Source organism: Aphis gossypii, unplaced genomic scaffold (genome assembly GCF_020184175.1).
Source record: "Aphis gossypii isolate Hap1 unplaced genomic scaffold, ASM2018417v2 Contig00862, whole genome shotgun sequence".
Lineage (NCBI taxonomy): Eukaryota > Metazoa > Arthropoda > Insecta > Hemiptera > Aphididae > Aphis > Aphis gossypii.
The window spans coordinates 25210-42651 of record NW_026083328.1 but is presented as its reverse complement, the minus strand read 5'-3'; the positions used below and the strand labels follow the sequence as shown (position 1 = coordinate 42651).

The 17442-nt window shown below is 30.8% G+C and overlaps 1 protein-coding gene and 3 pseudogenes across 1 annotated transcript; 2 read left to right on the top strand and 2 right to left on the bottom strand.

The window, feature by feature from the left end:
- Nucleotides 1–6698: 6698 nt before the first annotated feature.
- Nucleotides 6699–8777, top strand: LOC126555466 (zinc finger MYM-type protein 1-like; annotated as a pseudogene).
- Nucleotides 8778–9363: 586 nt separating this feature from the next.
- Nucleotides 9364–10060, top strand: LOC126555465 (uncharacterized; annotated as a pseudogene).
- A 1857-nt stretch (nt 10061–11917) lies between these two features.
- LOC126555464 (uncharacterized) lies at nt 11918–13503 on the bottom strand. The gene is made up of 2 exons (XM_050210385.1): nt 13024–13503; nt 11918–12826 (listed from the first exon to the last, which is right to left on the bottom strand). Exons 1-2 carry the CDS (start codon nt 13105–13107, stop codon nt 11918–11920), a joined length of 993 nt encoding a protein of 330 aa, XP_050066342.1. The 5' UTR covers nt 13108–13503.
- A 922-nt stretch (nt 13504–14425) lies between these two features.
- Nucleotides 14426–16590, bottom strand: LOC126555463 (uncharacterized; annotated as a pseudogene).
- Nucleotides 16591–17442: the final 852 nt, after the last annotated feature.

Below are 17442 nucleotides of genomic sequence, written 5' to 3'. Positions count from 1 at the left end.
TACTTTGACGGTCCGTGGTATGATGGTCCATGCATTAGGATTTTCTGTAATTTGACGTTCCGTACAAATACGGTTTGTCATTTTCCGTAATGTGACGGTCTGTGATGTTACATTCTGCAATTATACGGTCCGTTCGATTACTTTCCGTGATTTTACATGCGTCCTCATAGAACGATCTATGTCACCTTTTAATGTACCTTTGTTGTTGGTAAAAAATAAATCAGATTCATCTGGTAAAGATAAATTTTGAATAGTAATTGATTTTAGGGCACTTAACGAAATAACTTTAAATGAATTTCATCCGTTACCTAATATTACGGAAATATTAGATCAATTGGGGCAATGTCGGCTTTTTATCATTTTAGATTTAGCAAATGGTTTTAATAAATACTTTTAGCGAAGGAATCTCGCGAAATGACAGCATTTTCGACCGGTCAAGATCATTATCATTTTAAACGTATGACTATGGGAATGAAAACAAGTCCCGCTACATTTCAGCAATTAATGAATAACACATTATCGGGAATAATAGGCATTAAATGTTTAGTATATTTAGACGATATTATTATTTACGCGAAAAATTTAAGCGATCATAACAATTTATTGATAGACGTATTCAAACGTCTACGTACCCATAATTTAAAAATACAATCAGATAAATGCGAATTTTTAAAACTCTAATGTTTATATTTAGGACACATAATTTCGGAACATGGAATAAAACCAGATCCGAAAAAGATAACAGTATTAGAATTTCCGGTGCCTAAAACTGTAAAGCAAATAAAATCATTTCTAGGTTTATCGGGATATTATAGGAAATTTATACAAGGATATAGCATGTTAGCGAAACCAATGACTCACCTATTCAAAAAGGATGTTAAATTTAATTGGAACGAAAATTGTCAGGTAGCTTTTGACAAATAAAAAAACGCACTCAGTGCAGAACCGATTTTACAGTATCCAGATTTTACGAAACAATTTATACTTACAACCGACGCAAGTGGTAAGGCTCTAGGAGCTATACTATCGCAAGGAACGATAGGTAGCGACTTACCAATAGCCTACGCATCTAGAACTTTAAATAAAAGTGAAATTAATTACTCAACTACTGAACTAGAATGTTTAGCGATCGTATACGGGGTTAAGCAATTTAGACCTTATCTCTACGGTAGAAAATTCGTAATACTCACTGACCATAGACCACTATCTTGGTTATTTAACTTAAAAGATCCGTTATCAAAGTTAGCTAGATGGCGTATACAACTTGAGGAATACGATTACAAAATAAAATATAAACCGGGAGTACAAAATTCGAATGTAGATACTTTAAGTAGAATGTATAATGTATAATGTATAATAAAAGAAATTAAGGACGAAAGTTATACGAGCTTTTTAGAAAAATCGGAAACAACAATAATAACTAATAGTAATGTAAAAGAGGTAAACGGTGAATTATTAGAATCACCTGCAGAGTAATATATTGTATCAGAAATAGAAAAATATTATAACTTTAAATCGGGAATAAATTACGAATTAAAATGAAAATTCGGAAAAGATAAAATGCTAGAATCAAATAAAGAAATAGGCGACGTAGTATATTTTAATTACGAAAATAGATACATAATATTTTGAATAACTAAAAGTAAAGAAAAACAATTAACCACTAGTGAAAATATGCATTTTGCATTAAAAATTTCTTGAATAAATTAGCTATGAACCAGTTAGGAAAGAAAGATGGGTTGGACTGAACAAAAATAAGATCAATGATTAGGTTTTAGGTATATATTTCGAAATACAGATATAGAAATAATAATCTGTACTAGATTATAATACACCAATGAGGAAAAATTAATTATTTTCAAGCAATTTCTAGACTAGGGGGACATGCTGGGTTAAATAGAACAGTTAAGAAAATTAAACGACAATTCAGCTGGCCAGGGTTAAAACAAGAAGTAAGGGAATATATAAAAAAACTGTCCATCGTGTCAAATGAATAAAACAACTAATAGACATCATCGTAGTCCGATGATTATAACTACGACATGTTCTAGACCATTTGAGAAAATATTTATAGATATAGTAGGACCTCTAATACCTACTGCTATAGGAAATACGTATATATTGACTATGCAGGACGATCTAATGAAATATTCATTAGGTGTTCCGTTACCAGATCATAAGGCAAACACTATTGCCCAGGCGTTTGTAGTGAATTTTGTATGTGTGCACGGTATACCTGAGACTATATTAACTGATCAAGGTACAGACTTAAGATTTTCGCAGAAGTGTGTAAATTACTAAAGATTAATAAAATAAATACGAGTCCTTATCATCCGCAAACTAACGGTAGCTTAGAAAGATCACATAGAACTTTAGCCGAATATTTGGGACACTACGTAGACAAGGATTTAAATAATTGGGATCAACTATTACCGTATGCATTATTCGTATATAATTCAACGGAACATAGTTCGACTAATTATCAACCGTACGCGTTATTATATGGAAAAGAATTGGACATACCAGTTAAGTTAAAATGTAGCCCTGAACCTAGGTATAATTACGACGATTATATATTCGATTTAAAACAAAAAATGCAAGAGTCGCATAAAATTGCTAGAGAAAGATTAATTAATAAGAAAATTAAATCTAAAAAATAGTATGATAAGAAGGAATTTAGTGAAGATTTAGATGTGAAAGATTTAATATTATTATAAGATAAAGCCCAGAAAAATAAATTAAGTCCATTATGGAAGGGACCTTTTGAAATTTTAGAAATTTTAGATACCGAAAATGTAGTAATACAGAGAGGTAGAAGGAAGGTGGGTGACTCTACATAAAAATGATGTAAAAAGATATTATGAAAAAGACAAACTAGAAAAAGATAATTAGAAATGTAATTTAAAATATAAGTTATAAATACAAGAAACTAGGTAGAAATTAAATATAAAATAAATATAAATTAAATAAGGCAGATAAGACTTAGAGTATATTTTAAGATTAAATATTTATTTTTAGAGAGAAGAAAGGTGAATTCTTAGGTTATGTATACGACACGATCAAAAGAGAAAAACATAACGTTACTACTTTCTTAAGATTGGACGAAGCACCTAGTTGCTTAATGTCGCATATGGAAAACGCTAATATACAATTGAGTGAACTATATTCAAAATCAGAATTAGAACAATTTGCGAAAAATATTACGGTTTATGTACACGACGTTTATGAGAAGAACGACTTAAAAGAACAATTTTGTATAGTCATAAACGATTGGTTAGACGCATTGCCAGAGGCTAATACAATATTAGAATACGATAGGAAAAAGTATAAAAAGGAAATGAAACGAATGGCAATGGTAAATCGTAAAAGAAGTGACAGAATGGACCAATTGTTGAGAATGTATGAGCAAAGATAAATAATATAAAATATTAATAAAAACAAATAATAAAAAAAATAATAATATTAAACATAGATATAGAGTATATTAAGTAATAGAGTAATAAAATAATATAAGTAATAAATAATGAAATTATAGATTAATCATTATGACGGTAAGGGTAGTATCGAGCCATGAAGAGACAATAGTTTTTTATGAAATGCACAATAGTCACGTTGAGCTTCAACGAACGACTTGGGGAACAACGGAACGTATAACTTTAGCTTTGAATGATGAGAACAACACACGGGTACATATGAACCTAGGGTGTATATTCTCCATAAAACCTACGACTATTGTATTAGACAACACTTTAACAAAATTTACTATTGAGAAAATGTGTGTTATAACATTAAAAACGATAGGATTAGACAATGAAAAATTCATACCATTCCCGAAAAGTGTTAGACACCTAAATGTTATGATATCAAAATCACTGTATAAAACCAACATAACTAATCTTACATCGCAGATAATTTCAACTACAGTAAAAACTATCATGACAGATAAATATGACTGTAACTTAACTACACTGAATAATTTCGAGTATAACACTAGTACAAATAGCACAAATTACGAAATAATATCACAAATAATTGAAGCAAACTTAACAACGACAGAACCCACAAATGTAACAATGTAATGTATGATTTTGACTATGGCGATATCACGTTAGACACCGCGGAAGAATAGAGGAGAGAACAAATATAACTAGTAAAATAATTATTAACAACACTAACACATATTTAGTGCACATAGCGAGATCTGTTGGGATTGGCATGAACCACATGGAACGCTGACAGAGGAATCGGTCCTTTGCAAATGTCTTCTGGACGAATTCCGGAGGGAAGGAACCAAATGGTACATTTGACACCGATACCGTATGAAAGGCCGCACATGTGGTTACCCACCATGAATTCGTTGAAAAGTGAAGGTGATTTCAGTGGTAGGTATCACTCCACCAAATGGAGCTTAAAGATCAGATTTCTAATAAATTTGGGCAGAAAAATAAACACCAGAGACACACGTTTGTAGTGGGGGACAGGGAGATCCCCGCCTGCTTTGACAAAATAATAGTAATAATTATAACGTAGAATAATCTATTGAATTATTTAAGGTATATACAGGGTGGTTTTTTTATCGTTGAACACTCATTATTTCAAAAAGTATTCATATTTTTGAAAATATTTTTTTACATAGTTTCTAATTGTTAAAAAAACAACGTTTTTATAAAAAATTATATTTTTAAATATTTTTATTCTTATAATTTTTTACGTTTTTTACTTTTTTGAATGACAACATAGATTTTTAATTTCATATTACAAAGCAGAATAATTTCTGAGTAATTCGATACATAAAAAACGAATTTAGGGTGAGTAGTTTATGAGTTATACGTATTTAAAGTTTAGCTGTGCGGAGTGGAGTGGTACGGGGTTACTCCTCAAAATGTTTGTCCACTACTCTGCTTGTCTAAACTTCGAATAAGAATAACTCATTAACTACTCACCCTAAAATTCGATTTTTATGTAAAAAAATACTCAAAAATTATTCTGCTTTGGAATATGAAATAAAAATCTATGTTGTCATTCAAAAAAGTAAAAAATTAAAAAAATTATAAGGATAAAAAATATTAAAAAATATAATTTTTTATAAAAATGTTATTTTTTGAACAATTTGAAACTATGTAAAAAAATATTTTCAAAATCATGAATACTTTTGGAAATAATGAGTGTTTTACGCTTAATCAATCATCCTGTATATGTGTAATTAACATATTATTATATAGGTTTTTGTGTATAATGATGGTGCAAGGACAGTCGCCATACACTATAGAAGAATTTAAAAATTAAACAAGTATATTTTATGAAAACCAATGTAAAATCAAAATAATAGGAGCTCATTGGGAGCTCTTAACTTATACACCGTTAAACGACTATGACTTAAGACACAATCAATTAGAGTTAGAAATTAGAAATATGGATGAACATTGTAAGGGGATCGTGACCCATAGGAAGATGTGTTCCAAATACGACAATGTTTTGAAAACAACTTTTAACGAAATATTCGTTCAACGAAAACAAATGTACGAATCTATCGGTAGATATTTGTCACCCACAGTATCAGCGGGGGAATATACAACCATAGGAAGCATTAGGATAAAAATGGGGTTGGTAAACATAATAGGTACGGCAATGAAAACCTTATTCGGAGTTTGTGATGAGGAATATGCAGAGGAAACCTTGAAACACATAAGTAAAGTCGAAGGTACTAACGAACGTATGATACATGTAATTAAAGACCAGACCATTGTAGTCAAATCTTCAATAGTAGGAATAAATAGTGCTTCATCAGAACTGAATAAATTATAAATCGAGTTAAAACAAAAACAAACGGGTTTAAAAACAAATATAAAAGCTCTAATAAACAATACTTACACGTTAGATACATTATTACTGTCAAATAGAATTTTCAGTATATTCACAGCATTGATAACACAATACTCTTACGAGACACAAACTTTAAGCGCCATAATAACTACGGTCTACGGCTAGGACAGGTGTTCTACACCAGTGCCGTAACAACCGGGGGTGCTAGGGGTGCAAAGAACCCCGGGCCCCCTGTAAATCATAATGGAGCCCCGGGGCCAGTGGCCGAACTATTTGGAACTTTTTTTCTTTTAAAATATTTATTTGTTATTCAAAAATAGAAAGTTATAAAATATTATTAACTTATGAGTATGTTTAACAGTTATCGCCAAGACACGCCATACAAGACGTCTTATTTAGGTGTATTATTTAGGTAGTGACATTTCCAAGAACAATTTATACATGCACAGAAATATAATGGTTACAGTCGTTGCCGGATAAATTGAGCAGACATCGGTGGCGGCGCGATAACGAAAGACCCGGGCCCAGGGGTACGCAATTGTGGTGCGCCGCGCGGTCAAAACACACCGCGACTAGTTTGGGATACACCGAAAAGTACTGCCGCCGCCGCCTGCACAATATATCTGGCAACGACTGAACAAAACATATTTTTCCTATTTATAGATTTATAGGAAATTACAAAATATTATTGATAAATCCCAATTTCCCATAATAATATAATCATTATTATCACAACCAGCCGAACTGTCTTAGCATATTCTACGCTGCTTACACTGTGACAAATGACAATATAAAATTATTATTATATCAGTAATATTTATTTATTTACCATCGATTATCTTGTTTTTTTTACTAATAATTAAAAAAAATCTATAATGAGCTCGAAAGTTAAAAGCGGCGCTGAAAAACGGCGTTTAAAAGAAAAAGAATTATTTGAAAAAGCAGGAACCAACCCGAAGCAGAAAAAACTATGGTCATTTGTAAAAATCAATGATGAAGTTGAAGTAAGTGTATATATTTCCCGTTCTGTCCTATACAATTTTACATAATATAAGACAATTTATAAAATTGTTTTATAGTGCAAGATTTTAATTAATATTAATTTTTAAATGTTATTATGATCGTTGAATACAATAGGTATATAAGATATATTAATATTGTGGTTTATTTGTAAAAAAAATATAAAAACAAACTCAACTCAGACAATGCTCATGATAGTATTACAGCAATTTATCCAAAAGTGCCCCCTTCGACTTCGGAAAAATGTGAGTTAAATCTACCAGAACAGGACAGTGAATTAACATTGGAGTCAACAACAATTTCAGTATGTATATTAATTAAATAAGTAAATAATAATAATATTATTATTATAACTAATAAAAGTTAAAAGTAACTTATATTTGAAGATAAATAACTAATTGTATTTAAGTTGATTATAGATGTTAATTTTTATAAATAGTTTTTTTTTATTAGTCGATGAACTTTAATACGTTTTAACTAATGAATTGAAAATGTATCAAACATAATAACTATGAACTTAGGTACCTAACTATTAACTTAACTAGTTTATATACAAATTTGTCCTTGTAATTTTTTTCATAAATACATTTTAATGTTGTGTAGGTAAAATATTAATATTAGTATATTTTGGTGTAGGAGATTGAAGTCACTACTTTATTAAATCATGATAGATTAACAGCGGAGGTGGATTGCAATGAAATCTTGCCAAATGAAGTAGATGGTGGTATGTAAAATTGTATTACTATTATTTATTTATTTCATTGAAGAATAGATTAATGTTTAAATACTATAAATATTAAATAGTATTATACTATTATACAATTATACAATTTGGGGACTTTTTTATCTTCAAAGTTATTAAAATGTTTAATCGTTATTGTAACAATGTTAAAATAGTTAACTCTTATACTAGTCTCTTATATATTATAAGGAACCATCTTAAATTAAAACAAAGTACTAATATTTTCACAGGATTGGATTTGAATTTAGATTTTCCAACTGATCGAGGTCATTTTCCAGAGACATTAACCAGTTCCGGTTAAAAAAACAAATTATTTTGTATGGCCCATGTAAACCTTCAGATAAATATGTATTCTGCTCAAAATCAATGGTTACTGATGGGAAGAGTAATCCACGACATTTTTCTAGTGACTACTATTATGCATTAACTAAAATAGGGAGTAAAATAACCAGGGTTTGGCTATGTTATTCCGTTGTTTTAGAAAAAACGTATTGTGAAACTTGTTGGTTGTTTGCTGATAGAAGAGGCATTATGTTTAAAACTAACTGGATTAACGGCATAGATGATTGGCAACATTTAACTCAAAAAATTATAAACATGAAGTATCTAAACAACATGTAGAGGCAATCAAATTACGGTCACTTTGGTCAAAGAATAATACAATTGATAAAAAATTAGAACTACAAATATGTGCAGAAGCTCAATTCTGGAGAGATGTTTTAAGAAGACATATTCAAATTATATTATTCCTCACTGCAGGTAATACAGCTCTCAGAGGAAATGAAGGTAAAGTAAATAATAGTTCAGAAGGTAACTTTTTATGTACAGTGAAGCTTTTAGCACAATTGATCCTGTGTTAAGTAAGCTTTTGTATACTGAAGAATCTAAAGTGAAATACTTGAGTTGGAAAACTCAAAATGAAGTCATTGAATTATTAGCTTCAGAAACAATGAAGATTTTATGCGAAGAAATTAGAAATGCTCATTGTTTCACAATTATTATGGACAGCACACAAGACATAACAAAACTTGATCAAGTGAGTTTTATTTTTAGATATGTTGTAGTCAATTATAATAACATACAATAGATGTCAAAGAATAGTTTTTAGGATTTTATAAATTGACAAAACATGGTGCTGAAGACCATGTCAATTTAATTTATGATGTACTAAATAAATCTAATTTAGACATAAAAAAATGTCGAGGACAAGGCTATGATGGTGCTGCAGTTATGAGCGGTGTATTCTCTGGTGTTCAGAAACGCATATCCGATATAGTTCCTAATGCTTCATATATCCATTGCACTGCTCATAACTTGAATTTAGTAATTTCAGATGTTGCAAAAAGCTCATTAAAAATGTCAAATTTTTTGATGTTGTCCAAACAATATTTTTGTTTTTTAGTAAAAGTGCTCCAAGGTGGGCTTCTTTGGCATTTGGTGACGAAGTTGCTTCAAATATAAGAAATAAAGTTCTAAAAAAAGTTTGTAACACTCGTTGGGAAGCAAGGCATACTGCTGTATATGCACTTAAAGTGAATTATATACAAGTTTTAAAATCTTTAACTAATATAATTTTAACTAGTAATAAAAATGATGAAAAAAATACTGCAGTATCACTAAAGAAAAAAATGGAATCTTTTGAATTTGTAATTTTAATGACAATATGGGAAAAAGTTTTGAAACCATTGTCTGTAGTTTCTAAAATTTTACAGAGTCCACAAACTAGTTTACATCAAGCTGTAGAATATTTACAAGTATGTATTGAAGCAATTCAAAAAATGAGGAATGGTTATGAAGAACTAGTTTCTTCAGCAACAGAGTTATGTTCAAAATGGGGAATACCTATAATACAAGAAAATAAACGTAAGAAATTTGCAAAGAGGCAGTATGATAGTATTGATAATGATAAACGATTATACACAATTGAAGAAAACTTTCGCGTTTCCGTTTTTTTTGCCCCTTACTGATACTGCTATATTTCTATTACAAGAGCGTTTTAAAGGACTTGAAACAGTTTCAAGAAATTTTGACTTTTTACAACCACTGAATTTAATTAAGTGCAGTGAAGAGAATATAATTAAGTCATGTTATGACTTCATTTCATTTTATAGTACTGATGTTTCGTCTGATTTGACCAGGCAAGTATTATCATTAAGAGATTTTCTAGGAAAAACTGAAATGAAAACAATAAAAGAATTGTCTTTATATATTATAGAAAATGATATTTCATCACTTTTTAGTGAAATACTTACTGCCTGCATAATTTTTTTGTCTCTACCTGTAACTGTTGCATCGGCAGAACGCTCTTTTTCGAAACTTAAGTTGATTAAAAATTATTTACGAAATTCAATTTCTCAGGAACGGCTAACAAATATAAGCATTTTAAATATTGAAAAAGCACGAACAGATGAATTGAATATTGATCACATAATTGATACTTTTGCAAATCAAAAGCCAGGAAAAAAAACTTTTTAAAGTAAACATAGTATTAAAAATTACCCATATTTAATGAAATCAATTTTATTGTTAATTTTATTATTTATTATTTTATAAATTACATATTATGTGTTAATATGTGTTTTCATGAAGATAGTGTTTAATATATTTTATTACTAAGGTGTTTCACAAAGTGGTTCTTACTATCTTATTATTTTATCAAAAAATAGAAAATAATGAATACGTTAGAATAATAATAATTATTATTTATTATGATATACTCGTAAAACAAAATCGTAACCAAAGTTATATCAAAATAATGAAAATAATGATTTAATATTCTCGAATTTCTTAATTTTGCTATGTTGTGACTGCTGATTCCCAATTTAAATTAAACATTTAAATTGGGAAAAGAAAGAAAATAAATGTTTTTAAGTGCCGCTATCACTGCTTCTCAGTCCTCACCTATATGTGTTCAAAGCTCTTCACCTATCTGTAAGCAGTATAACAGTGAATATTATATTAACCACATAACATAATGTATATAGCTAAAAACAACAAGCAATATGTAATGACCTATTGGTGCATGAAGATGGTCTCAACTAGGGTTAAATTTCTTGGAGAGGTCTGAATCGTATTTGGGGGGCTTTGCTCCCCCCTTCCCACATTGTTGTGCCACTGTACATGGGCCCTTTATAGTTGGTTGCACACCCACCAATATGTACCAAGTTGCGGCACTGTTCTACACCCAAGCTTAGTAACACCGCGTGAACTTGCAGCGCAACTAGTAGACGTAAAATTAAACTTACCACTAAACTTGAATTTACCGATGGGCACATTACCAAGTGAGATACATGAATTAAAAAATAACTAAAATTGCAGCATTTTATAGCGGTAGTCAAATAGTATTTTTGATAAAAATACCGTTAATAACGGAAACAGAATTAACTTTATTAAAAATCATACCTATACAGCACCCTGTATAGTCTATTCAAAATGAGACCGGACCCCGGCGGCCGAATTGTGCGCATGGGCGTGGCTTATTTCTGCGGCTCGGCCTGACACGCCGCCGCCGACGAGAGCGCCGCATTATTCTAGTATCGACTGCAGACGAGTACAAATAATTTAAAATGCATTGTTTAGCTATGAAGCGTATTAATTTGTACGACACTATCAGATCGCCGGTCGGACGTGAGTTATCAATGTATATAAATAAATAATATAATAAATGCAACGTATAATATAAAGATTAAGTATGTAATTAAAGTATTGTTTTTTTATAAACATTACATAGGTTAGTTTAATTTAATTAATACTCAACAAAAAGCTGAGTATACGTCAGTTATGCATAAATTACAATTTTATAAAAACATTATAATACATTCAGTCACTTATACAAATAAAAATTACACAAATATCTACAGTTTAAAAATGATTGGCAAAAAAATATTTACAAATAATTATTATGTACAAAATACATCATGGAAATAATTACAAGTCATCGTCAGAATTGGAAGTATCGCCTGTTATGGTGAGGACACAGGGTTCTAAATTGTCTATAATTGCATCCATATTTTCGTCTACTTCTGTCATTTTATCCTCCTCTGTTTTGATATGTTGAAGAAAATTTTGCCAATTTTCGCTGGTGACCCGTTCAATTGCCGTGTTCAGAAGGAGCTTAACGTCATCGATTTTGTATGTCGTATTGTGCTGTTTGACGTAGCCCTTAACCATTGCCCATGCCAATTCCATCGGGTTCAATTCGCAATGGTAGGGTGGTAATCTCAATACATTATGCCCGGCGTCTTTGGCCATATTGTCGACAACATATGACATATACTGCCCCTTTATTTCTTTGACCTTCGCCAGTAATTGTGGCTTAACATTATTTTTTGGTCAATGACAACGTTTTTTGAAATTACCACGATATAATGTCTTCTTTTTTTGTGCTGGATGTCGGTATTTTCTCTGTCCTGACCGAGTGATCGGGGCATTGTCCATCACAATTACCGAGTTTGGATCAAGGCGTGGAAGAATTGACTTAAACCATTCGTGGAAGTTGTCACCATTCATTTCGTCATGGTAGTCTGCACTATTTTTTTTTGATTCAAAAAATAACATACCACCATCTACAAAACCTTTGTGAGAGCCAATGTGTACAATTATCAAACGTTTGGCCTTGCCAGTCGGGTTCGTAACACCTGTTGTCAGACCTTTGTTAAAAGCGTCATGTTTTGACCGAATTGTCTGGTCGGCCCATACTTTGTCAACACAATCACCTGCATTTAGCCACGTTTCGTCTAGATAGTAGACGGTACGACCTTCTTCTCTATATTTACGTACATAGTACAAATAATTCTGACGCCAAACCAACAGATCTTCTCGCTCCGTCAACACGCTGCATCTTTTCCTCTTGGTGAAGACGAAGTCCAATTTCTTTATCAACGAATACAACGAAGTGCGTTTGAAATCGGGAAGGGCAGGATCTTCATTCACCGCATGCAAAATTTTGTCGATGGTTGGTATTTCTTTTCTCAACCAAAAGGAATGAACTTTTTGACGAAGTGCATTACGATCTAAGTCGTCAATGCTATCGAACAGACATTTCTTATTACGTGTCTTATTAGGAGACGTAACAGTTCCGGTTTTTTTGTATTCGGAAATAATTGAAACTATCGAATTGCGACCAATACCTGTGATATTTGAAATTTCAACCATCATTTCCTTGTACGGCTTACTCGGAGACTTCAATTTCATGTCCTTATAAATGTTGATAATCATGGTCTTCTGACGGCTCCATATCATCTAAAAAACAAATTTATATTTAATTTGGTCGAACTTATATTATTTTGAGAAGTATGTTATATCTATTTAGTATTTTTAATTTCGAAAATCAAAATTCGTATAAACAAAATTTCGAAATGCCGGTGAAATAAAAATCATAAAAATTAAACGTGTATTATTACAGTACCGATATTATTAATTTATAATATTTTACTCACTTTTCCTGGAATATTTCTTTTTTTAGGTGACATAGTTTTCTCCACGTTGTCCAATTCAGAAACCATATCCACACGATCACACATAGTGAATTTGTAAAACGAAAAGTTTAAAAAAACGTACGAAAACGATCAAAAAAACAAAAAAACACGGGTAAAAATCACGGAGCGTATTTTCAAGCAGGCGTCGACACGGAGAGTGGAGCACAAATGCGTTGAATTCGTTAAATCTTACATGTTATATTGATATAATAGGCATATGTGCAGAGCAGCTGTCGTGAGTGTCCAGCTGCTACCTAGAATTTCAAAAATGCACGAAGTATCTACACACAATACCGAGCTATACATTTTTTTTCTATAGAACATTTTTCTTATATAAAACGACGCATGACGCGCGTACGCACATGCACCTCGCACGGAACGCACAGGCGGCCGGAGCTATGGTCACGTGATCTATGGTGTGGGAGGTCCCTGACCGTCGCGAACGAAAACTGGTCGCCGCCGAGGTCCGGTCTCATTTTGAATAGACTATAGACATTGATCGAGCAGATAATAAAGCACACAGCGTAGTACTAAAATCGGAATACCAATATGTAGGAATAACCAAAAATCGTAGATAATTTACAACATTTACTGAAACAGAACTATTGCACTGCACTGAGACAGAAACATTTACCATTTGCCCAGAATTTCAATCAATACAACAAGAATCGAAAGAATAACCATGTGAAATTTCTTTTTTTAAAAGCCAGACCAGTTACCACAAAATTGTGAACCAGGAGTAATAGTTATTTCTAAAAACATATTTCACAAACTTCATATACCCAAACGTGGATATACACAACAAGGAAAGATACACTAACAATGAATGTAGGAAAAAAAAGCCACGGAAAAAAATCTAGGGAAAAAAGCCATAAAAAAAGCCATGGGAAAAATAAGCCACGGAAAAAAAGTCAAATTAAAATAATTAAATATATAACAATTAAAATTAAAGTATAAATTAGGTATTATTTAAAAATTGTTTACACATTATTGGTCATATTGTATACATATATATATATATATATATAATTATTAATACACAGGTTATATGTTAATACTTATTATACAACAGAAAATAATTTACGGGAAAAATATTTAAAAAATGATTATAATTAAACATATAAAAAAATTAAAATTAAAGTATTATTCAAAATTTTTAACACAGTTGGTCATACTGTATTGTCCGTATTCATATATAAAAAATAATTAAAAATAAAATTGTTAATATTAATAAATTAAAATATAAGGTTAGGTCATTATTAAGTCAAAACATTTTTCACTAATTTATAATATTGTAATGTCAATTTTCGAGTAGGTAGATAATAAAAGTATATAGGTACGTATAAAAGATAATATATATTGGTCAATAAAAACGTATTGTGTGTACTATTGCCGTTAAAAATTCTGGTAAGCTTTTGTTTCCTTCTTTGATTTCCAAGCAGAGATTTTTTAATAATTTTTGATTTTTTTCATAATGCGGTAATTTTCTTTTGTTGCTTAATAAACCTAGACTTTGTTGTGCCAACTTCGTCTCATCTGTAGCAACTTCTAACCTCATTTTGGTTATTAAAACCCAAATACTTGGATGCTTGTGGCCGACCAGTCTAGAAAAGCGGTTATTCCAACCTTCAGTTTGGTTATTTGTACGATCGCTATCTTCCAAAGTCAAATCATGAGTATTCCACTGTTCAAGTGGAAATAGTGGTGGACAATTTCTAAAACGTATATTAGTCTCTCCTGGAATACCTATCTGTCTATAAGTCCCATTTACGTAAGTTTTGTCAAAATAATCAACTAGCTCATTGGCATGATCTGGCATTATGTTCTTTAAGTGAGCCATCCCATCTTTAACCATTTCTAAAGGTAAAAATGCAACCCATCCAGTTTTCTACAAAACTCACTAAAACTTTCATCTTCTCTGTATATTTGTTCTAGGCCAAGTTTTTGAATCATTCTGTGTGTACTTTGTGTAAGATGGTAAAAACAGCCATTAATACACACATGCTCTCCCAACACAGATTTCACTGCGTTGATTACAGATTTTTCAAAATCTACATGAAAGCTAGTTGGATCTGGATATAATTGCCGTTCAGAACATTTTTCTAGAATTTTGGTCAGCATTTTTTCATAAGTTTTTTGATTTTTATTTTTCAACAAACAGTAAATAGATGTTATAAATGTTTTTTGTATTCTAACTCTTACCACATACAGTTGAAGAAAATCTTTTGGGGCCAAACCAAAGTTTCCGTCCATGTACCAACTTGAACTATTTGATAGATGTTGAAGACCTTCATCTGTAGCAAAAATTACCATACGGTCTTCCTCATTCACACTATCGTCAAACAATAAAAATCTTTTATTATGGGGCTCACCCGTTGTACACCATTCATCTAAAAAAATTGTATTTTTTTTAATTTACATTTTTATTTAAAAAAAAATAAGACTGGAAATCAATAATGTGCTAAGTCTTCAATTATAGATATTAAATATATTTATATAACTATTTATTATAATATATGTAGGTACTGGTCTGTTATCGCCCCGCGATTTCGAACATATTATTTTATTTATACCTACAACAATTACCTATCGCTTTAATTTATTAGTTTAAGTAATTTTACGGTACTTATCGGTTATCGCGACTACCTAACAAAAAATATGACTGCGCGTGTTTCGGCACTCGTCGCTACGCTCCGCACAACTCGAAAATATCCCTCGACTTGCTATGCAACGCCACCTCAAGTAGGTCACAGGGTAATTACTGCCCATATACTATGACATAATTTACCTTGTAACCTACTTAAGGTGGTGTTGTATAGCAAGTCGAGGGATATTTTCGATTTGTGCGGAGCGTAGCGACGGCGCCGAGGAGCGTAGCGACAGTCACATTTTTGACTTTTTTCTGAATTTTTAATATTTCTTTGGGCGGTTACATTTTTTGTTAGGTAGTCGCGATAACCGATAAGTATCGTAAAATTACCTAAACTAATAAAACAAAGCGATAGGTAATCGCCGCGTTCGTAATTGGCGGTGCGATAAAAATTTTCGTTCCCGTGGCGGGGCGATAACAGACCAGTACCTATATGTATATATTAATATAACTATTATAATAATATACCTATATATTATATATATATTTAATAGAACTATATATTATATTATATTATACTTACCCACGATTTCATCAGAGTCTAAAGGATTATTTTTTGTTCTTTGGTTTCGTAGTGTGCGCTTGACTATGTTTTCAGGTGGCATTTGACTTTTGTCGTCTAATTTTGCAACGCATTCTCCAAAAATATGTGATGGGTTGTTTTTGGTAGTCTTAGCTTGATTTTTCATTTCATTATAACACTTACTTACCTCAACCTCTTTCTTGTTTGGCCTATGTGTTATGATATGAGTTGTTCCACTTTTGACAATTTTTGACATTTGAAGATCTGTATACATGGTCCCCGGACATTTGAGCATAGTTGCTTTACTACAGCGCCATGTAATACTACTTTTTCCGGTATGTTTGAGAACGTACATGTAGCCCTCGAAACATATTTGGGCTTATTTTTATTAGAGTTAATGATTTCCATCGTATGTTAAAAATGTAAAATCAAAAATAGAGAAACTAGAGAAAAAGACTGAGAGTATAGATGTGTGAGACTGAGAGTATAGATGTGTGAGACTGAAAGTATTGTTATAAAACAGTTATATCTTAACAAAAGAAAGGGAATTTCCTTCAAAACAAGATGAAAGAAAATGCTAAACATTGAATAAAAATAACTTGATATTTTGTGGATATTATCTTGAAATCAATTGATTTATGTCTTTCACCCTAGATATGTGTAACTATAATGTATGTATTTGTACAGGGTGATTCTTTTTTAAATGTACATTGCAGTATGATTGTATGAACTTCATAATTTCCTTAATATATTTAATTAAGGAAATCGAAACACTTATTTTCCCTAAAGGTGATGACAAACCCAAAAAAATAAAAATAAAGGTTGTAAAATAAATAAAATCAATACATTCATTACTGTTTAGAATCTAAAATATATTTATTAGGTACTATAGAAGAATAAATAATAAATAATAACATATAACCTGTGTATTAATAATATTATATATTATAATATTATAACCGATATATTATATATATATATATATATTACCTATATTTATATGTATGTATGTATGTATACAATATGACCAATAATGTGTAAACAATTTTTAAATAATACCTAATTTATACTTTAATTTTAATTGTTATATATTTAATTATTTTAATTTGACTTTTTTTCCGTGGCTTATTTTTCCCATGGCTTTTTTTTTTGTGGATTATTTTTCCCGTGGCTTTTTTTTATTGGCTTTTTTTTCCCTGGATTTTTT